The 27,904-nt window shown below is 35.5% G+C and overlaps 1 protein-coding gene across 1 annotated transcript; it reads left to right on the plus strand.

Annotated features, from left to right (window-relative positions):
- The first annotated feature begins 278 nt into the window (after window positions 1–278).
- Window positions 279–27,477, plus strand: LOC122212649 (eukaryotic translation initiation factor 2 subunit 3). Its single transcript, XM_042926591.1, has 12 exons — window positions 279–385; window positions 973–1,036; window positions 2,330–2,457; window positions 2,548–2,669; window positions 6,783–6,877; window positions 9,429–9,587; window positions 10,754–10,888; window positions 11,405–11,499; window positions 11,821–11,965; window positions 17,598–17,767; window positions 19,690–19,862; window positions 26,515–27,477. The coding sequence occupies exons 1-12, from the start codon at window positions 317–319 to the stop codon at window positions 26,576–26,578; spliced, it is 1,419 nt and encodes a 472-aa protein (XP_042782525.1). The 5' UTR covers window positions 279–316; the 3' UTR covers window positions 26,579–27,477.
- Window positions 27,478–27,904: the final 427 nt, after the last annotated feature.

Consider the following 27,904-nt stretch of genomic DNA (forward strand, 5'->3'; position numbering starts at 1 on the left):
TCAATTGCATCACTTATCTGGGGGGAGAGAGAGGACTTAGTGGGGTTGGCCTCACCGTTGCCTGCACAAATATCCATCAAGTCTGCGACGAAGACATGCTGAAACTCGTCTCCTCTTGTTTAGTCAGACTGCCGCAGGTACTGTGTAAACCCAAGCGAAGAGAAGTCCAAGCAACGGAAGCCTCTGGTGCCCTGTCCATCCTCCCACCCCAGGCGAGGGCCCTAGTCGGCCTTCCAGCCTCCGCTTTCCCCGCCCCTCACTAGGGGACCTCCGTTCGGTAAGCAGCCAGAGGCTCCACTTCCTTCCTCGGAGCGTGATGGCTGGAGACGAGGTTGGAGTGACTCTGGGGCAGCCGCATCTTTCTCGCCAGGATCTCGCCACCTTGGTAGGGTTTCGCTCTGGGAGGTTGCGGAGGGAACTCAGTACGGGGATGAGTGAACCTCCCAGCACTCATTTAGTGTCGTGTTTTCGGGACGAAGGATAAAGGCCATAGAGCTGGGCGCGATATGCTGCGCTTGCGCTGCCCTCTGCACTTCGCAAGTCTGCGAGACCAGCGTGCTCGTTTGAAATTGTGTGGACCTAGGACCCTAAGGATTCGGCTGAGAAGTCCTAGTGTTGAATGTTATTAAGATTTTTGCCTATGAAGGTGTTAGAGAAGAGTAAATTAAACATTCTAAGGTTTGCATCTTTAAAGGTCTGGGAAGGTGTTTATACACTCATTCCTGCTGACTCCCCAAATTTCGGGCCTGGCCTTTCGGGTCTCCTGCAGAGAGTGGTGATAGTCGTCTCTTTTAACCATAAACTTCTTTTAGATTTATTAGTCCTATCATTCTGTTTGTGAATACAATTTTTACAGTAAAAGTTTGGTAAGCAGTAGGGAGTTGAATTTATGGTGGCGTGTTGTAGATTAAAAAACGAAATCAAGATCCTGGTTTGTCTTACATGAGTTTAAAATACACCGTTTAATTGCAGGATGTTACCAAATTGACCCCACTCTCACAGGAAGTTATCAGCAGGCAAGCCACAATTAACATAGGTAAGCAAATTGATCGCATAGAATATTACAGCTTTGAAGTCCTGAGGTGGCAGCCCTCTGAAATGGTTTGTAATCTCTTCTTGTAGGGTTAACTGAATTACGAGAGAGTTTAGATATGTAGGGAATGACTTGAGCCATGAGGAAAGCACCTGCTTGATTTCCTTAATGCAGTGAATGCTCTCTATTCCTGTAAGGAGGTGTTACGTAAAGACATATATTAAAAAAAAGAGTGTGCTTTAAGGATAAGTATATGCATACAGTATTCATACACCAAAGGGTAAGGAAACCATGACAATGTTATTAAATGGGATTATTTTAAGAACAGGGAATGTAAGGGGTGCCTGGGTGGCTCAGTCGGTTAAGCATCCAGCTTCAGCTCAGGTCATGATCTTGCTGTGCTGATGGCTCAGAGCAAGGAGCCTGTTTCAGATTCATTCCCTCTCTCTCTCTCTCTCCCCCTCCCCCACTCATGTTCTGTCTCTGAAAAATGAGTAAACCTTAAAAAAAATTTTAAAAAATGGGGCGCCTGGGTGGCTCAGTCGGCTGAGCGTCTGGCTTCAGCTCAGGTCATGATTTCACGGTTTGTGAGTTCAAGCCCCGCATCGGGCTCTGTGCTTATGGCTCGGAGCCTGGAGCCTGTTTCGGATTCTGTGTCTCTCTCTTTGCTCCTCCCCTGCTCATGCTCTGTCTCTCAAAATAAATAAATAAACATTTAAAAAATTTAAAAAACGGGGAATGTAAAAGCCTCGATATATAAGCTATTGACTATTTTTCCTAATCAGCACCTTCATAATTTAGAAGTTGGTTAATCTAGTAAACTTTGGATATTTTAAGGTCCCTACAAACAGTAAAACCTAGTATAAGATTCAGCTGTGATGTTACAAAAAGTTATACCACTTTTAAAGTATATTTAATTATTGTAATTAAACAAGAATTGTTTTCTAATTTTCATGAATTACTTTTTTTGTGTGAAAATTTTCATACATGTTTACTTTACTCAAAATACTGGTAAGTTTCTAAGTATACAAAATTTTGTATATTTTTCAGTAACTTTATTTCAAGCAGTTATTTTTTTTCTAGGTCAATAATAACTTGAATGATGATACGGCAGGTAGTTGGAAACTTCTTTGGTGTTTCAGAAAAGCTTTTGTGTAGAAGGGATACGTGAAAGGAAAAAATGAATTCATTATTGCTTATATTGACATTTACAATAACTTGGTTTGGTTTTTCTAACTCCACTAAAATATTTGGTGTAATTTGATGCATACAAATTAATTTTTTTGTTTTTTGTAGGTACAATTGGTCATGTTGCTCATGGAAAATCTACGGTTGTAAAAGCTATTTCTGGAGTTCATACAGTCAGATTCAAAAATGAATTGGAAAGAAATATTACAATTAAGCTTGGATATGCTAATGCCAAGGTACATAGTAGGTTGTGTAAGTAGAAGCCATTTTACATTAATTGTCAAATATATAGATGCCAAATTTGATCTTTTCATTGAAATTTTTAGATTTATAAACTTGATGATGCAAGTTGTCCTCGGCCAGAATGCTATAGATCCTGTGGAAGTAGTACACCTGATGAGTTTCCTACAGACATTCCTGGGACCAAAGGAAACTTCAGATTAGTCAGGTGATTGTTTTTTGTGGTAAACATGCTTTTTTGTCTTGTGCTAATTGAAATATAGAGATACTAAACAGTGATTTCAACCAAAGCTTGTTGCATATGAATTTTTGTCAAAATGTAGGTAAGAAACTTTGAAGAATATTTTCTAGGTAGGATGTCTATAGTGCATAATAGTTGATTAATAAGTTTTTTTAAGTGTATGTTATATAATAATAAGAGATTGAAGGCTGATTAAACTTAAGCTAAAATATGTATGTGCACATTTTCTGAAGAATTACCACATAAACAATTAAATTGTTATATTTGGTAGTTTCTTTTTTTGGGCTTTTGTTTTCAACTTTGGTTTTTTTGTGTGTTTCTCAGAAGAAGACCAGTTATTTGTTTTTGACACTTTGAAATGTTTCCATCCATTTTTGAATGTTGTTGCATGACTTTGTTGCTCATAAGAGGATATTGCCTCCACCAAGTGATGTGTATGGGTAACAGGAGTTAGATCATGAGGACATGAACATACAATTTTTTAAAACAATAACAGTTTAGAGTGCATGGTATACTTTTTGGTTGTTTGTTTGTTTGTTTGTTTGTTTTTAAATTCTGCCCCTGTGCATTAGATTTGCAATTCTACATTGTTTTTCAATATGCTAGAGAGCTTTAAGCAAATTTTTTTTTTTTTTGGATGATAATTCCCATTCTGATAACAGTTGTGTTATTTTTCCCAAATCAATCTAATTTGCTTCAGATGATTACGATTTTACCTCCTGAAAACTATCAAAAATCTATTTTTTTGTTAAATTTTAGATCTAAAAACTAGAATATTGTAACAGCTTTGCTGTATATATATATATTTTTTCTTCATCTTGAAATAATTATGGCCTCATAGGAAGTTGGAAAGGTGTCATAAAGGACCTTTATTCCCTTCACCTATTTTTCCCCACAGTTAGAGTATTACATCAGGCCAAACACCAAAACAAGGAACTGGATGTTAGTAGAAAGTAGGTGTATAGCTCTACCTTCTTTTATCGTGTATCCATTCCTATAACTAGCACTACTTTCCAGATATAGAACTGTCATCACCACAAAGATCACTTTCACTGCACGTTTAAGTTCCCATAATCATTCTCCCTAGAATCCCTAATCCCTGACAACCACTGATCTGCTACAACCACACATCTGTTACTACTGAGTTTCTTCTCTTGAAATGTGTGTAAATTGAATGTATTCTAAATTGTCTTTTGAAATTTACTCATTTTCACTCAGTATAATGTCTTTGAGGTCCATCCAGTTTGTTGAGCATGTCAGTAAAGTAGTTCATTGTTTTGTTTTGTTTTGTTTTTCTCTCATTTTTAGTAATCTTTATTTTTTAAACCTGGTTTAGGCTCACAACAATATTGAACAGAAGGTGCAGAGATTTGTCATATTCCTTCAGTCTTGCACATATGTAGACTCCTCTATTTCTAACATCCCCTAACTGAATGTAGGATGTAACATTTGTTACAATCACTGCACCTAGTATTAACACATCATTATCATACAGCATTATCATCTAGCATCCATAGTTTACCTTAGCGTTCATTCTCAGTGTTGTGCATTCTGTGGATTTCCAAAGGTTTATAAAACATGTTTCTACTATTATGCTGTCAAAGAGTAGTTTCACTGAACTAAAAATAATCCTTAGTATCCCACCTATTAACCCACACTCTACCTTAACCCCCAGCAACTACTGATCTTTCTGTTGTCTCCATAGTTTTGCGCTTTTTTTTGAGAACAGTGTAAAATTGGAATCATACAATATGCAGCCTCTTAAAAAACATTTTTTTAAACATGTATTCATTTTTAAGAGAGATGGAGCATGAGTTGGGGAGGGCAGAGAGAGGGAGACACAGAATCCGAAGCAGGCTCCAGGCTCTAAGTTGCCAAAACAAAACCCAACTTGGAGCTCACGTCCCCGAACTGTGAGATCATGACCTGAGCCAAAGTCGGACACTTAACCGACTGAGCCACCCAGGCACCCCTAGCCTTTTATAATTGTCTTTCAGAATTAGTATAGTTTTGCATTTTAAATGTAGCTTTGTTATCCCTTTTGAGTTAATTTTTTTTAACCTATTTGCCATCTACCTTCCCTCTGGTAACCAGAAGTTTGTTCTTGATAGTTGAGTCTCTCTTGGTTTATTTCTTTCTCTTTTATTTTTTTTCTCTTCGGTTGTTTGTTTTGTTTCTTAAATTCCAGTATGAGTGAAATTTCTCTCTGACTCATTGTCTTTGCTTAGCATCATATTTTTTGAGTAAATTTCTGTGCCAAGTATAAGATCTCCATCTAGATTCATTTTTTGCATGTGAATGTCCCAATTGTTTGATACCAACTAATTATTGAAGAATTATCTTTGCTTGATCGTATTGCCGTCGTTCCTTTGTCAGAGGTCACTTAACTATGGATCTATTTCTGTGGTGTCTCTTACATTTACATATTTCTCTATTTACCTGTATTACACTGTCTTAATCACTATAGTTTGTAGCTCTTTATACTTTAAGTGTTGAAGGGGTGTAGTATATGCAATCTAATTTTGTTATTCTCCTTTAATATTTTGTGGGCTACTTTCAGTCTCTTGCCAAACCTTAGAATTACTTTGTTAATGTACACAAAGTAACTTACTGGGGTTTTTGTTAGTATTGCACTGAATCTTTTAATTGCTTTAGAAAGAGCTTACATCTCGTCTTTTGGGTGTTACCATATATGAACTTGGACTGTCTGTCCATTTATTTAGTTCTTTGATTTTGTTCATCAGAATTTTGTAATTTTCTTCCTGGAAATTTTATATATTTTGTTAGATTTTTATCTAAGTATTTTATTTTTAGGGGTGCTAATGTAAGAGGTTTGTGTTTTTAATTTAAAATTCTAGTTCATTGGTGTCATACAGGAAGGTGTTTGACTTTTATTTATTAACCTCAAATTTATAGCCTTCTGTAATTGCTTACTAATTACAGGGGTTTTGGGTACTTTTGGATTTTATACGTAGGTAGTCATATACTGTGCAAATAAAAATGATTTTATTTTTTCATTCAAAATTTGTGTACCTTTCTTTTGCCTTACTGCATTAGCCAGGACTTCCATTATTATGTTCAAAAGCAGTGGTGAGAGGAACATATTTGCCTTTTCCCAATCTTAGTGAAAAAGCATTGAGTTTCTCACCATTATTTATGATGTTAACTCTGGGGTTTTGTAGGTAATCTTTATTAAGTTGACAAAGATATCCTTTATTTCTAGTTTGGTAAGAGTGTTTTTATGAAACATTGTTGGATTCTGTTAAATGTTTTTCTGCATCTGTTGATACAATCATGTGATTTTGCTTTTTTTTACAGTGTATTTATTTTGAGTGAGAATACAAGCTGGGGTGAAGGGCAGAGAGGCAAAAATCCCAAGTAGGCTCTCCTTTGTCAGCACAGAGCCTGATGCTGGACTTGAACCCATAATCTATGGGATCATTACAGCTGAAACTGAGAGACGCTTAACCAACTGAGCCACCCAGGTGCCCCTGAGCATCCAATTCTTGATTTCAGCTTACATCATGATCCCAGAGTCATGGGATCAAGCCCTCTGTGGAGTTCCATGCTAAGCGTGGAGACTGCTTAGGTCTCCATCTTTCCCCGCCCCTTCCCACTGCTCACTTTCACACTCTAAGATAAATAACAAAACAAAGAGTCAGCTAGAAAATGAGTAAAAGACATGAAGAGCATAAATGGTAGACAAATAAACACACTTTTTATTTCTCATTTATATTTCATAAAAATATATTTTTATATTCATTTGGCTTTCAAATCATTCATATTTCCAATATACATTGTATAAAGTCTATATTTTTCTCACTGCGGTATTTGGATTTGGGAGTTTACCTCAGATTATTTGAGCCTTATTTGTGTACAGCTAATTTTATCTGTTTTGTAATCATATTTAGTCATTTTAATTTCAGCTGGTACTCTAATTTTAAAAGTCTGGAGCATCATGTTATGAAACTGGTTGGCAGCTAGATTACTTTTAAAGTGATATATCCTTAGGAAGTCAATCCATGATTTTCATGTTTAAGAATTAATTGATTTTAAAGCTGATTATTTCTTGATTGTTAGACATGTTTCCTTTGTTGACTGTCCTGGCCATGATATTTTGATGGCTACTATGCTGAATGGTGCAGCAGTAATGGATGCAGCTCTTCTGCTGATAGGTAAGTAATATCAGAATTGGTTTGACCAGTTCATGTGGGGCCAATACAAAATGGAATATTTAAAGAGTAAGTAGAGCCATACATGGGAGGTAGCAGGTTATCCAAATTAACATCCATGTGTGCCACCTATGATAAAATACTAAAGAAAATGAACCTGATGCTGATATCTTGTGAGAATTCTTGTGGTAGTATGTTTCCTTTCCACCCAGAAATAATTATTATGTCAACAGAGCATTGTTCTTACTATTATTTTATTTAGAATTTTTCACATAAAAGTATACAGAGTGGCAGAGGGTGTTTTTTAATATCTTTGGGTTATCCACAGCATATTAACATTATATTGACATTCTGTTGGCATATAATGGTTTTTTGGGTATAATTCTCATTCAAATGAAATGACATGACGGCCTGCATAGAGGTGTTGGGTTTTTTTTAATGTTTATTTTGTGAAAGCATGCATAAATGGGGGAGGGATAGAGAAAAAGGAACATAGAATTCCAATCAACCTCCATGCTCAGCACAGACCCTGATGTGGGGCTCAATTTCACAACCACGAGATCATGACCTGTCTGAAATCAAGACTGAATGCTTAACCAACTGAGCCACCTAGGCATCCCAAGGCCTGCATGTAGGTTTTCAAAGCTAGGGATTTGCTTTCTTCCTTATGTGAACTGTCAAATTTTGTGATTAGAGGCTATGTGGAGTTTTGGGCCAAATGTACAGTTAAAGGGCACTATCTCCACCCAGGACTGCCGTGTGACAGCAGCTGCAAATTTAGAAAGTTCCATAAACCATCCTTAAATTGTTAATTTATTAGACTCAGATCTTACTGAAAACTGTTACACTGAATGGTTATTATGATTTATTACAGGGAAAGAATGAAAATTAAGATGAACCAAAGGTGGAAACAAATAGGGCAGAGTCCAAGAGATAAACTTCAGTTTTCCTTTCTCTGGAGGCAGAGGTTACTCTCAGCATCATTGTGTAACATTAACCATGAAATGTTCCACCATATATGAGCTCTGCTGACTTTCAGTGTTGGGAGTTTCTGTAATGTAGCCATAAATAACAAATTGCCCTCATGGTTGATTTTAGTCTCCAGATCTGCTAAGACCTCCTGTCCTCAATGCCCAGCTCTAAATTAGACGGTTGGTCTCTCTGGCATGTCTACCGTCTAAGATTATGAGGTTTGGCACCCTGTCCTGAGATTTAGTGTAGTTCACCCTTACCCTGAATAAGACATTCTAATCAGGAATGATAGCTCTTATCTTCAAGAAGCCCAACACAAAGCGAGACCAATTTGGGCTGGGACAAATGCTTTTTTACATAGGGGTACACTTTTCAAAAAGTATGGTACAAGACATTTAATATTACAACTTGGGGAAAGAAATTATTAGGCTATGTTAAAGATTAGGTACTTCTTTGTAATACATGGTTGTTTTTGCAGATCCTGTGTTCCTTTTGTTAACAAATAGTCATAATTGGTATCCATTGCTGTATAGCAAAGTACCTGAAAACCTGATAGCTTAGGAAAACATACATTTATTCAATGTTTCTGTGACTTTCTGGGTAAAGATCTCAAATTTACAGTAATCTCTGTAGGAACTACTGTTACATTAAGACTTGTCAGGGGCTGGAGAGTCCGATTTTAAGTTCACTTACACCTCATTTTCTCCTCCTGTGGGCCTCTCCATAAATTGTCCAGTTGTCCCCCTGAAATTTCACCTGTTTTGAAAGAAGCAAAGAGCTTCCAAGCAGGAAGCCAGAGTCTGTGATCTAACTTAAGAACTGGCCTCCCATCACTGTTGCGATATTTTCTTTGTTATTGGAAGGATTCATTAGAGCCATGTGGTATTTAAAGGGAAGAATTTCATAGGGTGCAAATATCAGAGCATGGAGACTAATGAAATTGTGGTTGTTTTCTTCTGTCCTCTTGGATAATTATATTTCATTGACTACACTAAGCAACTTTTCCTCTTGACTATTCTGCAGACTTGGGCCAGAATATCTCAAGACTAGATAGAATCAGAGGGTTATATGTTATGTCTGAATAATAGAATCAGAGGGATATATGTTATGTCTGAATAATAGACTCTGGAAGAAGCCAGATTCGTTTTTTGTTTTTTGTTTTTTTGACATTTGTTTATTTTTGAGACAGAGTGCAAGCAGGGGAGGGACAAAGAGGAAGACACAGAATCCAAAGTAGGCCCTCTGCTGGAAGCTCAGATCCTCACGTGGGGCTCCAACTCATGTTCTGTGAGATCATGACCTGAGCCGAAGTTGGAGGCTTAACCAACTGAGCCATGTGCCCCAGAAGCCAGATTTGTTCACTCCAAGCATTTTTGTCCTTAGGATAAGAGTTTAAATAGCTGGAGCTGGGAGAATCCAGGGAAATTGGTCATGAAGTTTAAATGGACTTACAGAGATACTTGGCAGTGGTATAAGGAATTTGCTTTGAGTAGGAAATACAAAAGTCTCTTTTATTGGATGCTAACTAATTCTTACTACTCATCTTGTGTATTTGTTTTTTAATTCTTCATCATCAATTTAGCTGGTAATGAATCTTGTCCTCAACCTCAGACCTCTGAACATCTGGCAGCCATAGAAATAATGAAACTGAAACATATTTTGATTCTGCAAAATAAAATTGATTTGGTAAAGGAGAGTCAGGCTAAAGAACAGTATGAACAGATACTTGCATTTGTACAAGGTAAGACCGTAATATTTAATAAGTGTATGAGTCATTTTCAGAGGTATTCAACCCAGAAGTCTTAGTATAATTATAAAAACAGTGAATTGAAGAGTTATAACCCTTATTTCTCTGCCTACAACTTTACACTTGTATTGCTTTTAGCCATCTGACAGAAGTAGTAAAATGTTGAATTTGATGAAATTTGTATATGAGCCAGAAAACAAGTTCTATTCTATAAATGTTACCAATTGATTTAGGGGCATTTTGTTTTGAGAGGTAAACACTTGTTTTTATCAATGTCATAACTTTTCATCATGATAATAAAAACATGAAACACATCATGAATTTGTGTTTCATCTTTGCCTAGGGTGCCAGGCAAATCCTCTATTAATAAAATCTTAGCACATGTTCTGCTATCAACACCAGCACCAATCATATGTTTTAAAAAAAACTCTTCCCAGTGATGGTAACATGAATGAAAGCATCTTTTTTTTTTTTTTTCCTGTTCTGTTCTCTTTATTCTAACTCTGCTTCCTCTCATTGAGTATCTATTTCCAGAATTGGAACTGATGGTACTTTAATCTTTTTTTTTTAATTTTTTTTTTCACATTTCTTTACTTTTGAGAGAGAGACAGAGTACAAGTGGCAGAGAGGCAGAGAGAGAAGGAGACACAGAATCCAAAGCAGGCTCCAGGCTCTGAGCTGTCGGCACTGAACCCCATGTGGGGCTCGAACTGACAAACCGTGAGATCATGACCTGAGCCGAAGTCAGATGCTTAACTGACTGAGCCCCCCAGGCGCTGCCAGGGCTTTAATCTTTTTAGTGATCCTTTCACAAAAACCTATTTTTCTTATTTGGGACAAGACAGGAATATACTTTGGACATACATATTTGGACAATATACTTTGGTTCCTTGTTGTTTTTTTCCTTGTCAGAGGACTGGCTATATTTGCCAGATTATGTAGGTAATTCCCTTATGGAGCATAGTATTTGCTTTCAGAGGTGAAAACAAACAAAATATTATGGATCTTTCTAAACAGAATGATTACTTCTCATATGTTGTTGACCTTTTGTGTAGAGATGCTGGGATACCTATTTTAGTGATCTTAATTGCTTTGTCAAATGTGAATAACAGTTTCTATAGAACTTTGTCAAATTTTGATCTTTGTGGTTTCTCATATAGGTACAGTAGCAGAAGGAGCTCCTATTATTCCAATTTCTGCTCAACTGAAATATAATATTGAAGTTGTCTGTGAGTATATTGTAAAGAAAATTCCAGTACCTCTAAGAGACTTTACTTCAGAACCTCGACTTATTGGTAAGGAGTTAACTTTTTAGCCTTTAACTTTTGACTGTATCTTTTCACATTGTTGATCCACTGTGTTTCAAATACACTCACATTATGAGGTACTAGAACATTATGAGTGTTCTAGGGGTTAGGACTTCAGTGTGAATTGAGTATGGAAAAGTGCGATAGACAAATATTTAGGTGGCTAATTATTAATGGTGAGGGCAGGCATTTTTTGTCCCAGAAAAGTCATCCTTTCACATAATTATACACATATACTATTATGTTCTCATCAAATACTTACATTGTACTTCATAGATACAGCATAAAAACATGTCAATTACTGACCTAGTAGATTTCATTTTGCAATATCAGAAACTGCGTTAGGGATTGGAATGACAATATTTCCGTACAAAGTCACCTGTAAGATAGAGATGTCAAGGGGCTGCTCATGTATAAAAGCTAACTTGAGTAAGTATTTCTTCTAATTAAAATAACAGGATAAGCTTTATGGTTTCTTTCCTTTCTTCCCTATCCTCTTTACAGTTATTAGGTCTTTTGATGTCAACAAACCTGGCTGTGAGGTTGATGACCTTAAAGGTGGTGTGGCTGGTGGCAGTATTTTAAAGGGTGTATTAAAGGTAAACTGAATTGCAACCCCTTGCTTCTTCAATGGAAAAATATATATATAGTTGAACAAAATCTGAAACTTAATTTTATAACAATGTACTGTTTTATTTACTGCTTTGTATTTTACATACGTCTGGTGTAATAAAAATAGATTTCTTATATGTAGTTGCCTAATAATAGAGTGGTTATTAACCTTATAACTTTTTTACATTGTTAAATTTTTTATCCTTTTTAAAGAAATGTTTGAAATTATTGTTGCAAGTAGATGCCTTTTCATATTAGCAGTCTACCAATTTAAGGGTCTATTTTAAATTCTCTCTTCTATGTTTTAGGTGGGCCAAGAGATAGAAGTCAGACCTGGCATTGTTTCCAAAGATAGTGAAGGAAAACTCATGTGCAAACCAATCTTTTCCAAAATTGTATCACTTTTTGCAGAACACAATGATCTTCAGTATGCTGCTCCAGGGGGTCTTATTGGTAAAAATTTTCCTTTCATCCCTAGCTTTTATTACTGGTTAGTCATGTTACTTTTTGTGTATAATGGGTTAAGACTATTTATCTCTAATTCAGTATTTTAATTCAATATGGAAAAGTGAGATAGACAAATATGTCGGTGGCTAAGTTGTTGATTTTAGATTATAATATATTTTATGTGTTTCTTACAAAATATTTTTATGTAGTGGGTTCCCTGGGCTCGCCTCAGTCGTTAAGTGTCCGATTGGTGCAAATCATGATCATTGTCGTAAGATCAAGCCCTGTGTCACCCTCTGCACTTACTGTGGAGACTGCATGGGATTCTTTCTCTCCCTCTCCATCTGACCCTCTGCTGTGTGTGCACACTCCTGCTCTCTTAAAAAAGAGAGAGAGAGAGAGACGAAGGGAGGGAGGGAGGCCGGGAGGGAGAAAGAATTAAAAGTGTATTTTTATATAGAAAGAATAATACATGGTGGTTGTTGTGGGGTAAGCTAAATACTAGCAAAGTTTAATGATTTAGCATTTAAAAAACTTCACTAAAGTAAATGCATTTTATTCACACTTCAAACTCTTTTATTATTTGTTTGCTTTTTATGTAAATTTTACAATTTGAAAGTTACCCACAAGTATCACCTGTATCATGAGATCATGTTTGTGCTGAGGTTGACAATGAAAGTTACTATTTTGAAGGAACTGCTAAATTAATACATGGGTATTCTAGTTCCTTACACACTGATTACACATATCCAGGAAAAATCAAAATTTTAGGAGAGATTCTGTTGATAGTTTTCTTTTGTATTAGAGAATTTATCTTTTGGTTTTATGTGTTTTAGCTATATATTTCATAGATCACTTTGAAAATGTCATCTAGGGGAGCCTAGGTGGCTCAGTCGGTTAAGCGGCCGACTTCGGCTCAGGTCATGATCTCGCGGTCCGTGAGTTCAAGCCCCGCATCTGGCTCTTTGCTGACAGCTCAGAGCCTGGAGCCTGTTTCAGATTCTGTGTCTCCCTCTCTCTGACCCTCCCCCATTCAGGCTCTGTTTCTCTCTGTCTCAAAAATAAATAAACATTAAAAAAATTAAAAAAAAAAAGAAAGAAAATGTCATCTAACTTAATCATGGTACAAGTTTGTGATAAGAAATAATCTAAATATTATTGAGGCTTCCTTGTGCATTTTCAGTTGCATCTTATTGCCTTGCAATAGTTTGTGATTATTGGTCAGTATTAGGTTTATTTTTAATTCCAGTATAGTTAACATACAGTGTTACAGTTCAGATATACAGTATAGTGATCAGTAATTTTATACAGGGGCACCTGGCTAGCTCATTTGGTGGAGCATGAGACTCTTGATCTCAGGGTTGTGAGTTCAAGCTCCATGTTGGGTGTAGAGATTAGACAACAATAAAATCTTTTAAAATATAATAACAATAATCTATACATTACTGAGTCCTCACCATGAAAAGTGTACTCTTGACTCCATCACCTATTTAACCCACCCTCTATGTACCTCCTCTCTGGTAATCATCAGTTTCTTCTCTGTAGTTAAGAATCTGTTTTTTGCTCTTTTTTTTTTTCCTTTGTCCGTTTGTTTTATTTCTTAAGTTCCCCATATGAGTGAAATGAAAGACTGTTTGTCTTACTTACTTACTTCACTTAACGAAGACTCTAGATCCATCCATGCTGTTGAAAATGGCAAATTTTCATTCTTTTTTATGGTATAGTGTACATATATGTATGGCACATCTTTTTGCATTTTATAGATGGACATAGGCTGCTTCATATTTTGGTTATTATAAATAATGGTGCAGTAGACATAGCAGCGCATATACCTTTTTGAACCAGTGTTCAAAATTCATATTCTTTGGCTAAATACCCAGTTGTGGAATTAACAGACCATATAGTAGTTGTTAACTTTGTGAGGAAACTTCCTACTGTTTTCCAGAGTGGCTGAACTAGTTTATAGTCCCACCAACAGTGTAAGAGGATTCCTTATTTTCCACATTCTCACCAATACCTGTGCTTTGTGTTTTGTTTTGTTTTGTTTTGTTTTGTTTTGTTTTGTTTTGTTTTGTTTTAGCCATTCTGACAAGTGATAACTCATTGTGGTTTTCATTTGCATTTCCCGGATAATGGGTGATGTTAAGCATCTTTTCATGTGTTTGTTGGCCATCTGTAAGTCTTCTTTGAAAAAATATCTCCTCGTGTTTTCTGCCCATTTTTTAACTGGGATATTTGTTTATGGGGATGATGACCTGTATAAGGTCTATATCAGTTCTTTATATATTTTAGATACTAATCTCTTACTGAATATATTATTTGTAAAATATATTCTCCCATTCTGTAGGTTGCTTCTTAGTTTTATTGATCATTTCCTTTATTATTTCAACTTTTTTTTTCCTTCAGTATTCTTTTTGTTTCTCTTCTCTGCCCCTGGGACTTTGTGCATTTGTTGGCATGCTTGATTTTGGTCATGCTGAGACTGTTCATTTTTATTTTTTATTTTTGCTCAGAATGAATAATCTCAATTGACCTATCTTCAAGTTTGCCCATTCTTTTTCCTGTTTCATAATGCTGTTGAGCCTCTTTGGTGATGGCTCCTTTCAACTATTAATGCTTTCCAACTCCAGAATGTCACTTGGTTTCTTCATATTGTGTATGTCATCTATTTGAGACATCTTTTTCATACTTTTCTTTCAACTGTTTAGACATAATTTTCTTTAGTCTTTACATATATTTAAAATATGCGGACTTAGTCTTTGTTTAGTAAGCCTAAGATCTCTAGGTCTTCATGAACAGTTGTTTTAAAATTGCTTTTGTTCCTATGTAGGGGCCATACTTCTTGCCTTGCCAGTCTGTCTCATGGCTTTTTTTTTTTTTTTTTTTTTTTTTTACTTTTTTAAATAGTTTTTTATTTATTTTTGAGAGAGAAAGAACGCAGGGGTAGGGGCAGAGACAGTGGGAGAGAGAATCCCAAGCAGGCTGTGTGCTGTCCGTGCCGAAGAGCAATTTGGGAATTGACTTACAAATGGTAATGGGAATATCATGACTTGAGCTGAAGTTGGACAGTCAACCTACTATGCCACCAGGTGCTCAGTATGTCTCATCACTTTCTATTGAGCAACATTTTAAATGATATAATGTGTCACCTCTAGAGAGTAGATTCTCTCCTCTCCTAAGGGTTTCTTCCGCTGCTGTTGTTGTTATTGAAAACAAAGTCATTTGTTAATTTACTGACTTTCTGAGGTAAGTCTATAATGTCTGCTTTCTTTGCATGTGCGCCCTTTGAAGTGTGGCTTAGTTGGCTTACTCAGCTAGTAATTGTACAGAAAGAAATTTCCTTAATACCTAGAACCAATAAGTCTCAATCTTTGCTAAAAGTTCTGTTGATGCATGCTTTGAACTCTGAGCTAGGCAATTAACAACTCTGTCTCATCCTTCATTTTCATTATAAGACCAACGAGATGAGAGAGTTTAAAGCATTATCAGATCTTTCCTCTTCATATCTTCTGTTCATTTTTTTTTTAATTGGAGTATATGTTTTTGGGGGTGTTGTGTTATATAAGTTATTTGTATATTTTAGATACTAATCTTGGTGAATGTATTATTTGCAAAATATCTTCTCCCATTCTGTAGGGATGCACAGCCCTACACACACATATTATTCACTGGATTTGTAGGAATATGTCAAACTTTTCAAATCTCTCATGGACACAAAAGCTTTTCCTTCTTTATTTTATTTATTTATTTTTTTTCCTGAATTTATTTATTTTGAGAGCCAGCATGTGCATTTGAGTGGGGAGGGGCAGAGAGAGAGAATCCCAGGCAGGTTCCAATGTATCAAGGAGACTATGTGGAATGAGATCATGACCTGAGCCCCAAAACCAGGAGTCAGACACTTAACTGATTGAGCCACCCAGGTGGCTAAAGGGTTCTAAAGGGTTCTAAAGAACCCTAACCTGTTCTTTAAAAAAAACAACCAACCAAACAGCTTTTTGGTTAATGTGTTGTTTGCCACCAACTGTTATCCTTCAGTTACATAAGGAAAAAAAATTTTTATATTAGGCATCCAGATAATCTTGAAAAGTGGAATCTTCCAGGAAAACATCAAACTAACCAAATGATAGTCCTCTGGGAGTCAGGCTTACCTTTCTAGTTTGTTTAACAAAAACATAGCTTTTATTGTAGCAGAAACTTAAATTTTATAAATACAATGTAAATCTTCATGTTTTATTGGAAATGCTGTTCACACTTTAACATACTTTAACTTGGTAAATATCGTAGAGAGAAGGAAAAACTAACTAGATTCAAGACATGTGAAACAAAACTGTCTATAACCCCGTGTCTAAACTTAGAAATGAGGTCTTAAATCGGTTAGTAAATTAAGATTTAATTTGATCTCAACTCTTTTACAACGTGTCTAGAAACTAGAAGCTAGGAAATGTTTCAGTGAATTTGGGAGAAAGTTGTGTGATGTTGAAAATTATTACTTTACTATTTAAGTTTTTAAAAGAAATTGCATGAATTGAAGGGAGAAAGAAAGCTAGCTACTATCCTTGCTACTTTCCAGGACAAATGCAGGTTGTTTAACAACTGTCACAGAGATGATGAGTTATGGTTGGCCTAGGACAAGTTAAAGTGTCATTTAGTTTTTATTGTTCTTACTGATATTCAGATGTTCTTTTCTTTTTTTTAATATTATTTTTTGTTTTAAATATGTTTTATTTATCTGAGAGACAGAAAGATCAAACTACTAGCATGGGAGGGACAGAGAAAGAGGGAGACACAGAATCTGAAGCAGGCTCCAGGCTCTGAGCTGTCCACGCAGAGCATGTTGCAAGGCTAAAACACACGTTCCCTGAGATCATGACCTTAGCCAAGATCAAACGCTTAATTGACTGGGCCACCCAGGTGCTCCTGAAATTCAACGTTATTTCTTCAGGAAATGCTCCACAAAATGTGTCAGGCCTTTGGTTATATTCCACAACTTTAAAAGTGATTCTGACTTTTTTGTCAATTCTTCATCGTGTGTATGGAAAAGAGCCTGGAAGGCCTTTACCACATCATTTTACTGACACTTTTTACTTGTTATACTTTATTATATGTGTATAATAATAAAAGCTCACTGTATATGACTGGATATTTTTTTTTTTGATGAACAAGGAAATTCTGGGAATGTTTTTGTGTAACTTTTTATTGTACTTATTATATACAAACATACAAGAATGGTGTAATGACAATCCTGTATACCTGCCAACCAACATTAACAATTGCCCATTTAATTTGTGCAAATCAGTCATTATAAACTTTGTAATTTATCAATTTTAAGATCGACTATCTTATTAAATGAAATTTGTTTTCTGTTAAGCAGTTATTCCTTTAGAATTTAAATCAATCTTTTTATTCTTAAATTTTCATCAAGGCCAAAGTTCTTGTGTTTTTAGACAAATCAGGGATTTGTTTGAAGGGGAATTGTACTACCAGATTTTGATTATGTAGCTATAGTATGGTATGAATATACTATAATTTAGTTAAATTGTATGGAATACATGTACTGCTTTGACTAACTTTAAGTTTCTAAACATTTTAAGAAATAGAAAGTTGTAATGTGTGATATACATATCTTATTTCACATTAGGAGTTGGAACAAAAATTGACCCCACTTTGTGCCGGGCTGACAGAATGGTAGGACAGGTGCTTGGTGCAGTTGGAGCTTTACCGGAGATCTTCACAGAATTGGAAATCTCCTATTTCCTACTAAGACGACTTCTAGGTGTACGCACAGAAGGAGACAAAAAAGCAGCAAAGGTATATCCTTTTTGTATTTCAGAAACACAAAGAATGGGATGTTTCAACCATTTCCATTTTCCTCTTTTTTATTTTTATTTTTTTGGAAGAATTTTTTTTTTCTTACACAACTTTTCTTTAATATTTATTTATTTTGGGGAGAGAGAGAGACAGAGCCAGAGCGGGAGCAGGGGAAGGGGCAGAGAGAGAGGAAGGCACAGAATCCAAAGCAGGCTCTGGGCTCCAAGCTGTCAACACAGAGCATCATGCAGGGCCCCAGTCTGTGAACCATGAGATCATGACCTGAGCCTAAATTGGACACTCAACCGACTAAGCCACCCAAGTGCCCCACTTTTTTAAGTTTTATTTGTTTTAAGAGCAAGAGAGATAGAACCAGCAAGGGTGGGGCAGAAAGAGGGGAAGAAAGAGACTCCCAAGCAGGCTCCACACCAGCCACACAACCCTTTGTGGGGCTTGAAATCACAAACTATGAGGTTATGACCTGAGCCAAAACCAAAAGGTGTACATGTAACTGGCTGAGTCACTCAGGCACCCCAATTTCCCTCTTTTATATTAAAATGGAATTAGTGGTGCCTCGGTGGCTTAGTTTATTAAATGTCTGATGCTTGATTTCAGCTCAGGACATTGAGTGCCGTGTCAGATTCAGCGCAGAGCCTCCTGGGATTCGCTCTCCCTCTCTCCCTGCCCCTCTTGCCCATGCTCTTTCTCTTAAAATAAGTAAATAAAAGTAAATTAAAAAACAAAATATATTTTTAAAAAGTATAAGATAGAATTACAAAAAGTTGACGAATTCGAAATTTTCTATAAAGCAACCAGTCATAAGTCAAGTTACAGGTTTTTTTTTTTAAAGTGTGTTTGTGTCACAAATTTTAAAGACTGACTTCCTGGTATACATGTGACTTTAAAAAAATTTTTTTGATGAGATTTGGGTGACAGTGATAAAGTATATATGTATAATCTTTTTGTAGATAGAGCACTTTGGTGATAATTATCAGTAGCAAAAGAGCAATATAGAGTTCTATATTAACTTTTACTGGATTTTTTTATAGTAGCAGAAATATTTTCTGTACCCCATTATGACTGTTACATTTTAAATTACATTTTAAATTCCAGTTTTACTTTAGATCTTACTAGTGGTTGACCAGATGTTTAAAATTTTACCTTATGTATATGCAATGTTAAGTTGGATACAGTATTTCCATTATAGTAGTCAAAATTCTGTATAAACATAGTCATAAAGTGCTTTTCATATTAGAACAATTATGATCATTAAAAAAATAAAGATCGTTTCCAGCATGGGTCATGTGTTTATAAAATTTGTTTGTTATTTTGGGGAGAGTTTCTCTAATAATGATACTTGTTTTTATTGTTTGACTTTAATGAAATAATGAAGACCTTAAAAACAATTATCTGAACTTGAGCATTAGGCTGTAAGTATGGACAAGAGCAGTAAGCAGTACAGAGGCTAGTAATTATTAATTACTAGAAATATAACACCTACAAGTTACGTAGTAAGTGTTACCCAATTTTACAGGAGCCAGATAGTTACAATACGTAGTTTAGTTTGCATTTTAATGGAGTTAGACCTCCCAAGCCCAGCTATTATATTATTCTTGTCTTGCTGCCTCTTTCAAGAAATTGTGTATACCATCTCTAACACAAGTGTCTTCAGAATTTTAAGAGTTTCATCCATGTTATATTTAGTAGCTTATTTTAATCGTAGACCATATGTATGTTCATTTAGTGCTAAATAAATCTTTTGTTTTGATACTTGTAGGATATATAGACTTCAAATCTCATTAAATGTAATTTGTACAGAATTTTTTTTATAGTTTATTTTTTTCCAACAGTATGTGCTAAATTTTCACTTTGAGAAAACATTTTACTAATATAATGGTTTGGTTTTTTTCTTATTTCCCTAGGTGCAAAAGCTCTCTAAGAATGAAGTGCTTATGGTGAACATAGGGTCCCTGTCAACAGGAGGAAGAGTTAGTGCAGTCAAGGCTGATTTGGGTAAAATAGTTCTCACTAATCCTGTGTGCACAGAAGTAGGGGAAAAAATTGCCCTTAGCCGAAGAGTTGAGAAACATTGGCGGTAAGTTTGTCAGCTTTGCCATTGTTTTAATCAAGAAAAATAGGAAGAGCCCCTAGCTGACTCAGTCTCAGAAAAGCATGTGACTCTTAATCTCAGGTTCGTGGGTTCAAGTCCCACATTGAGTGTAGAGATTACAAAAGAAAAGTAAACTTAAAAACAGCCTATTTTCTTGTGGTTTATTCATTTTTGACACTGTACATACACAATTATGCACACTTCTCCTTTTTTAAAACATTTAGAAAAATTTTAATTGCAATATAGTTAATATGCAGTGTAATAGTTTCAAGTGTACGGAATGGTGATTCAACACTTCCATACATATCTGGTCCTCATAAGTGCCCTACTTAATGTCCATCGCTACCCATTCACTCTTCTCCCCATCCACCTCCCATCTGGTAACCATCTGTTTGGTCTCTAGAGTTAAGAGTCTGTTTCTTGATTTGCCTCTCATTTGTTTTGTTTCTTAAATACCACATATGAGTGAAATCATATGGTATTTATCTGACTGACTTATTTCACTTAGCATTATACTCACTAGTTCCTTTCATATCCTTGCAGATGGCAAGATTTCATTCCTTTTGATGGCTGAATAATATTTTATTATGTATATATATATGCCACTTTTGTTTGTTTGTTTATTTGTTTTGTTTAAAGAGAGAGAGTAGGAATGGAGAGGGAGAAAGATACAAAAAAGAATCCTAAACAGGCTCCACACTCAACATGGAGTCTGGTGCGGGGCTGCATCCCATGACCCAGTGACCATGAACTGAGCTGAAATTAAGAGTCAGATGCTCAACCATCTGAGCAACTCATGCACTTCTATACCATTTCTTCTTTAACCATTAATAAGTCAGTGGACATTTTCTCTGATTCCATAATTTGGCTATTGTAAATAATGTTGCTATAAACACAGGGGTGCATATATCGCTTTGAATTAGTACTTTTGCATTCTTTTGGTAAATTTCTAATAGTGCAGTTGCTGGATCATAGGGTAGTTCTGTTCTTTGTTTTTGAGGAACCTCCACACTGTTTTCCAGAGTGGCTGTACCAGTTTGCATTCCCACCAACAGTGCAAGAGGATTCCTTTTTCTCCACATCCTCATCAGCACTTGTTTCGTCCTTTTCCTTGAATTCAGTGGTTTTCATGGCTTTAATTGTCAGCTATGTATTTATATAACTGAAATCTGTATTTCCAATCCTAATTTGTAAACCTGTAGTTCAGTTTTTTACTTCATATACTGCAACTGGCTGACTTTCCTTTATCTCAGACACGTGTACAAAATCAAACAATTCAGAATCTTTTGACTTTTTATCTGTGTACTGTATTCTTACACACACACACAACTTAGTTTTGTGTTTTGTCTTTTAAACCTCTGATTAGTTTGCATAGTCTGTACCTCTTACTATTTCAGTATGTATAAGAGTAATGTTAGTGTATTCAACCACTTCTAGAATTTTAACATTGACAAAAATACTAAAATCTGCATTTCAGATAGTAATTTTATCTTCAACCCTAGGATCGCTTCAACCCTAGGATCAGACATTTCACTTCCCTTTTGTTTCTACAAATCTTTTTTATAGGGAGCTTTCTTAGCCTTTCTTTATCTTAAAATGAATTGACATTTAATCAATACAGTGTTTGTTTAATTAATTCTCATGTTAAGTTTCTTATGTTAAATAAGAATTTAACATAATTAATTTAATTTCTCATGTTAAAATTGAAGTTATGTGTTCAAGGCCAGACAGTGGTATGTCCTTATTAGGAATCACATGGTGAGAGCATACAAAATCTGAATACATCTACTTCATGAGGCTAATTTTGTTCATCCTAATAAGTTATCTGTAACAAACCTCTTTTTACACTTGCAACTCATAAACTATCTATAGGGAGAACATTGGACTCTGCAAATAGCATATTCCTCCTCAAACACTTTCTGTTGGTTATTCCTTATTATTATTTTTTTAATTAAGTAATCTCCGTGCCTAAGATGGGCCTTGAATTTATAATTCCAAAATCAAGAAATCACATACTCTACTGACTGAGCCAACCAAGATTGACCTTGACTCTAGAAATAGCCAAATCATGTTTTCTTTAACTCTCTCACTTCTTTACATTTATCACTCCGAATTCCCTATTTCTTATTTATTTATATATGTCTGTCTATTTGTGTGACTCAAAGGTGACTTAGAAATATTTACTCAGTGAATTATGATCCATTACTGTTTGTTTTTATGTTGATGCTCATCACCCACAATAGCCAATAGAAATCTCTTCAGTTTATTCTTAGGTTCTTTTGAAATGACCCCAGAGCACGTTCTTACTCTGATATAAATTGTGTGACCTCAGCTTTTTCTCTACCTTTGCCTAGACTCAACCATTTATGTCTTTGTGTTCAGAAACCAAGATTTACATGTGCTCATTGTTCCCAGTCTTCTAAGTCTATACATTTGTAACACCTGGTTGTCCTTTTTGCTTCTCCTCAGATTATTTACTGAATCTATCCCTTCCATCCTGAATGTAGCCCATTTTACACTGAAGCTGTTGAAAGCTTCCTGGCTTGTGCTTTCTTTTTTCTGTGACTTTATTTTTTTTTAGTTTTTTTAAATGTTTTTTTTTTTTTTTTTTTTGAGAGAGAGAGAGAGAGAGAGAGAGGCGGGGGCAGGGGCGGGGGGGGAAGAATATGAGCAGGGGAGGGGAATAGAGAGAGAGGGAGACACAGAATCCAAAGAAGGCTCCAGGCTCTGAGCTGTCAGCACAGAGCCTGAGGCGGGGCTCGAACCCACGAACCTTGAGATAATGACCTAAGCTGAAGTTGATGCTTAACCAACTGAGCCACCAGGTGCCCCTGTTTTCTGGGACTTTAATGCTTGGCCAAATATAATCTCCAACATTTCATCATACTATTCTCAAAAATTTCTAGTAATTCCTCACATTTCTTAATACTAAAGGCTTTTGTACAAGCTTGTTTCAATCTGTATGATTTTTTTCTTTGCTTCTTCCATGTAAACCCTCATAACGATACTTCTACTTTTTCTCAATGCCCTCATAATTATGAGTTGCCTTTGGTTTTCTGTTCTTTTCTCACTGTCTTTGTCATAGATTCATCTTTGATGCCCCATACCCCATGCTGATTTTACCATTTATCATCTATAAAATATTTCTAGCTTACTACTGATATTAAGAAGTCTTTTATTACCTTGTAAGTAATTAATCCTGTTTGTGATGATTTATGCTCATTTAATTTTAGCATTTCCTCTATTAGGAGTATTATTTCCATGGTATTTAAATAAGTATAAATAATACAAATTGTTAGAGACCTTCATATGGAGCATCTCATTTAGTAGAATGATACATTTCCTGAATTCCAGCAAGTTTTTATAAAAACAAGAATCTTTTTAGTCTGTCCACTACATTATTATAAGAGAACTCTATCCAAATGAAATTTATTTCTTAAAAGAAATAAGTAGGGGCGCCTGGGTGGCGCAGTCGGTTAAGCGTCCGACTTCAGCCAGGTCACGATCTCGCGGTCCGTGAGTTCGAGCCCCGCGTCAGGCTCTGGGTTGATGGCTCCGAGCCTGGAGCCTGTTTCCGATTCTCTGTCTCCCTCTCTCTCTGCCCCTCCCCCGTTCATGCTCTGTCTCTCTCTGTCCCAAAAATAAATAAAAAAACGTTGAAAAAAAAAATTAAAAAAAAAAAAAAAAAAAAAAAGAAATAAGTAAACATCTGAATTGTCCCCTTAACATTCCTTTTAACTACTAAAATACACATACTACTAACCATCTTAACTAAATTTTTTTAAAGTTTTTATTTTTAAGTAACCACTCCACCTAATGTGGGCTTGAGCCCACAACTCCAAAATTGAGAAATGACGTGCTCCACTGACTGAGCCAGTCAGGTTCCCCTATCTTAACTAAATTTTAAATGTACTGCTTTTGGTATTTAGTACATTCACAATGTTATGCAGCCATCACTATCACCCACATTGAGAACTCTTCATTTGCAAAACTGAATCTATGTATCCATGAAACAATGTCTCTAGTCCCTCATCCAGTGCTGAAAACCCTGGGTAATTTGTCATAGAGTCATTTCCAGAGTTCATGCATTGGTGTACTATATATCAAAATTTCCTTCGTGTTTAAGTTATATAACGTTTTGTTTATCCACTTATCCATGAATGAACACTTGTATTGCTTCCACTTGTTGGCTGTTGTGCTTGATGTCATTAACATGGGGCACAAATATCTATATTTGTGTCCCTACTTTTTAACTCTTTTTTGGGTATATGCCCCAAAGTGGGTTGCTGGATCATAGCATGATTCTGTTTTCAGTTTATGAAGCACCCCACACATACCATTTATCATAGCAACTCTACAGAATTATAGTATGTTTTGTTTTTCATTTCTTTCAGGTATTTCCTGATTTCTCTTGTGTTATCTTCCTTGCTCCATTGGTTGTTAAAATGTTCATTGTTTAATTTCCGTATGTTTGTAGATTTTCCTATTTTCCTTCTACTACTAATTACTAGTTTAATTCCATTGCATTTAGAAATGGAATTTTAGATAATAAATTGAAACTTATTTTTCAGACTTTTAAATGCAGTAAGTTCTGGTAACCTAACATATGGTCTGAACTGGAGAATGTTCTGTTGGAACTTGGCAAAAGGGATATACTGCTGGTGATGGTTGTATGTTCTTTTTTAAAGATATAGGGAAACATAAAAATGATCCATTCAAAAGAGCGAAATCTCTAGAAACCATCCCAAAGAAGCACAAGCTATGGACTTGAGAAACACTTTAAAAAAACTGTCTTAAATAAATAAGTACAGAGTACTAAATGAGAGCACAACAACCTGAAGGAAAACAGGGAAAATGATAATATAAACAAAATGGGACTTACAAAGAGACTCTTTTAAAAACTAAACTGGAGCTGAAAAATACAAGGACAGTTTAAAACATCCTGAGGAAAAAAGCAGATGGGAGCAAAATCCTTTTTCTCATTTCCCTGTTCTTTATGTGCCTTGTGATCTTTATTAGTTGTTTGTTTTTTTTTTTAATTGGACATTTGAACAAAAAGCTACCTCTCCCCAATTGACTTCATGTAGGAAAAGACCTTCTCTAATCAACCCATTATCAAGGTTTAATGTTCTTTTGAGTCATCTTTCCTAGAGCTGTGTATGTTCTTTCACTCAATTCTCCAATATACACAGCCACTTGTAATGTCTTAAGTTTTCTGAATCTCATCTTTTAATTTTTTGAGCCTAATTTACTATATCCTCTTAGTCTCTTTCTTCCAGGCATTCTGTAGTCCTTTTAGGTTTTCACTCATTGTGGTCCCAAACCACGGCTTTAAGGAATCTCTATCCTGACATGCAGCTGTGTCACAATTGTCTTAGCACTCTGAGACAGGATAAAGACTAATGCCTTGAGCAGCCAACAGACAAGTAGAACTTTGAAAATAAGGTCTGCTCTTCTCTTTCGAGCCCAGAACATTTGATTGGCTTCTTCTCATGTCTGCCACAGTGGATAAGAACATTGGCATCAGATTTTCTTCATTTTGAGTTTCCTCTTCTTGGTTGGTATTTGCTTAGTTGGTGTAGATCCACAGTAGATTATTTCCTTGGTGTTTCTGTGGGAATATAAAAGCCACCTCAAGTCCTCCATATTGACAAGTTTTCTCCTTCACATACGTTCTTTAGAATTGTAGTTTTTATTTATATTTTGGGTGGGTTTTGTTCTAAAAGCTATAGTTGAGATACCAATTCAAGCTAGTTACTGACTAGACCAGACTTTGGTTACTGATGTCTTGTGGCATCTGGCTGGCTCAGTTGGTCGGGCATGGAACTCTTGACCTCAGGATTACGGGTTGAAGCTCACACTGCTTTTAGAGATTACCTTGTGTGGGGTGGGCGGGAGGGGGGAAGTAATCTATTTATGGACTATATGTTCTAGCTCTTTACTTATTTTATTTCCCTTTACCTATTTCCTTTCACTTATTTACCTTTAAGACACTAATGTGTTGACATATTGGGAAAATGACATTTTCTCAAGTAGAAAGGGACTGACAGTTCTTTTTTAATTAGGTTGATACGTTTTATCTAGTGGCACCGTTCCTTTCAGGGATGTGAAGTGCTCTTACTTGTGGATTCTTAATGGGCAGGAATAATTTTTTAGAGAAAGGTACGCATATGTATAGTAGCAACTTCTTGTTCCCTTTCTTTGGTCATTCATGCTAGCCAAACCCATGTATATAAGTCTCTAGGAATTTAAGGAGATAATATAGCATTTTCTTTGTAGAGGAACACATTATGGAAACAGGTTTGAATTTAGAGGATACTGAAAATCAGTTATTTTTGTGATGATGCTGATGAGATGAATTTAAAATTTGTGATTTCTTGGAGCACCTGAGTGGCTCAGTTGGTTGAATGTCTGGCTTCAGTTCAAGTCACAATCTCATGGTTCGTGGTTTCAAGCACTGCATGGGGCTCTTTGCTGACAGCTCAGAACCTGGAGCCTACTTTGGATTCTGTCTTCCTCTCTCTACCCCTCCTTTGCTCAAGCTTTCTCTCTCTCTCTCTCTCTGTCTCTCTGTGTCTCAAGTAGGTAAACATTAAAATAAATAAAATTCATGATTTATTTTCTTTTCATTTTGCAGTTTAATTGGTTGGGGTCAAATAAGAAGAGGAGTAACCATTAAGCCAACAGTTGAAGATGACTGAACAATACTGGTTAAATAATACACATGGATAGAGTTGTAACTTCTCTAACAGCCTGGGGATATAATTTTAAAGTGATGTTGGTGAATATATTCCAAAATTCATTACTTTATTAGAAGCTGTAAGTTTATTCTCATCTTCTTGTGATGAAGGTTTAACTTCTAAATAATAGAGTCTACAATAGATGTCAAAATTGTTATATTGCTGGATTTAATACATTTTAGCAGAAACTGAGTGTTGCTAAACAGTGTCAGATTTATAGATCAATTCATGTTTGAAATGAAACAGCTACTAAAACCAAACTTTGCTAAAGAATACTTATCACTGAACCTGTTTAAAATAAAGTTTTTTCTTCTTATTTTCTATGATATGTTTTTGCGTATTTCCAGACTTGAAGGGATTTTGTAGCTGTCAAAACCTGAAGATTCAAAGTCTCCATGAAAATAAGTTCCCTTTTTGCCCCACATTTTGTGCACCCTTATCTTTAAAATTTGGGATGAAAATTATTAGGCTTAAATTAAATTGTCTTTTAGAGTATGAGTGCTCATTTACAGATAAACCTTTTCTTCCTCTTATTCTGTTCCTAGATTGGAACACAGGAAGATCAAATCAGTGGTATTTAACTTCTCTTGGACTACTCCCAAAACTCAAAACATTCCCAAAACTCAAAACAGTGTTTCCCTATTTGCAAATATAATTTTACCAAATAACCCTGGATAAAGAAAAAGGTCCATTTGCCATTATTTTTGCTTTTTTTCTTAACCTTTCACTTGATACAATTAAAACATAGATTATAATAGTAGTTTTTTCTTGCCTATCAGATAGCAAGTATTTTTTTCTTATTCCTTAAAATACTTAAAGTTTAATGTTGCCAAAATTGGCATATGATGTTAATCCATATTGAAATAAATCAGAGGTTACAGAAGATGCTGATGTTATATGCACTTTGCCAAGTTTTTATTAGCTCCTGTATATTGAATAGTTATGAATTCAGTCTTTAACTAGGCAATATATAGTAACAGTGCTTAAAAACTGATAACTGGTAATATATAGAGGCTCAAATTTTTTGTACTATTGGTTATACAAAATAAAAATTAAAAAGCATTAACATTTAGGCTGTTGGAGGTGTGTTTATGAATGTATTTACTTTAAGAAGAAAAACATTGGTTTATTGCAGAAACATGCATTCAGTTCTACATAGGATTCCAGTAGCTTCACAGAGCCACTGAGTTCTTCCTCAGATTTCATACTAAGAACCCTTACAATCTTACACTGAACTGTACTAGTGCGCCTGGCTGGCTGAATTGGTAGATCATTCAACTCCTAATT

Source organism: Panthera leo, chromosome Y, assembly GCF_018350215.1.
Source record: "Panthera leo isolate Ple1 chromosome Y, P.leo_Ple1_pat1.1, whole genome shotgun sequence".
In the NCBI taxonomy this organism is placed as follows: domain Eukaryota; kingdom Metazoa; phylum Chordata; class Mammalia; order Carnivora; family Felidae; genus Panthera; species Panthera leo.

Bases quoted from the DNA above. Each gene is read 5' to 3' on its own strand.
- LOC122212649 (XM_042926591.1), top strand. From the start codon at position 317: ATGGCTGGAGACGAGGTTGGAGTGACTCTGGGGCAGCCGCATCTTTCT. The intron at 2,458-2,547 runs GTACATAGTAGG...TGAAATTTTTAG, and splicing joins TTGGATATGCTAATGCCAAG to ATTTATAAACTTGATGATGC. The intron at 11,966-17,597 runs GTAAAAATTTTC...ATTTCACATTAG, and splicing joins TGCTCCAGGGGGTCTTATTG to GAGTTGGAACAAAAATTGAC.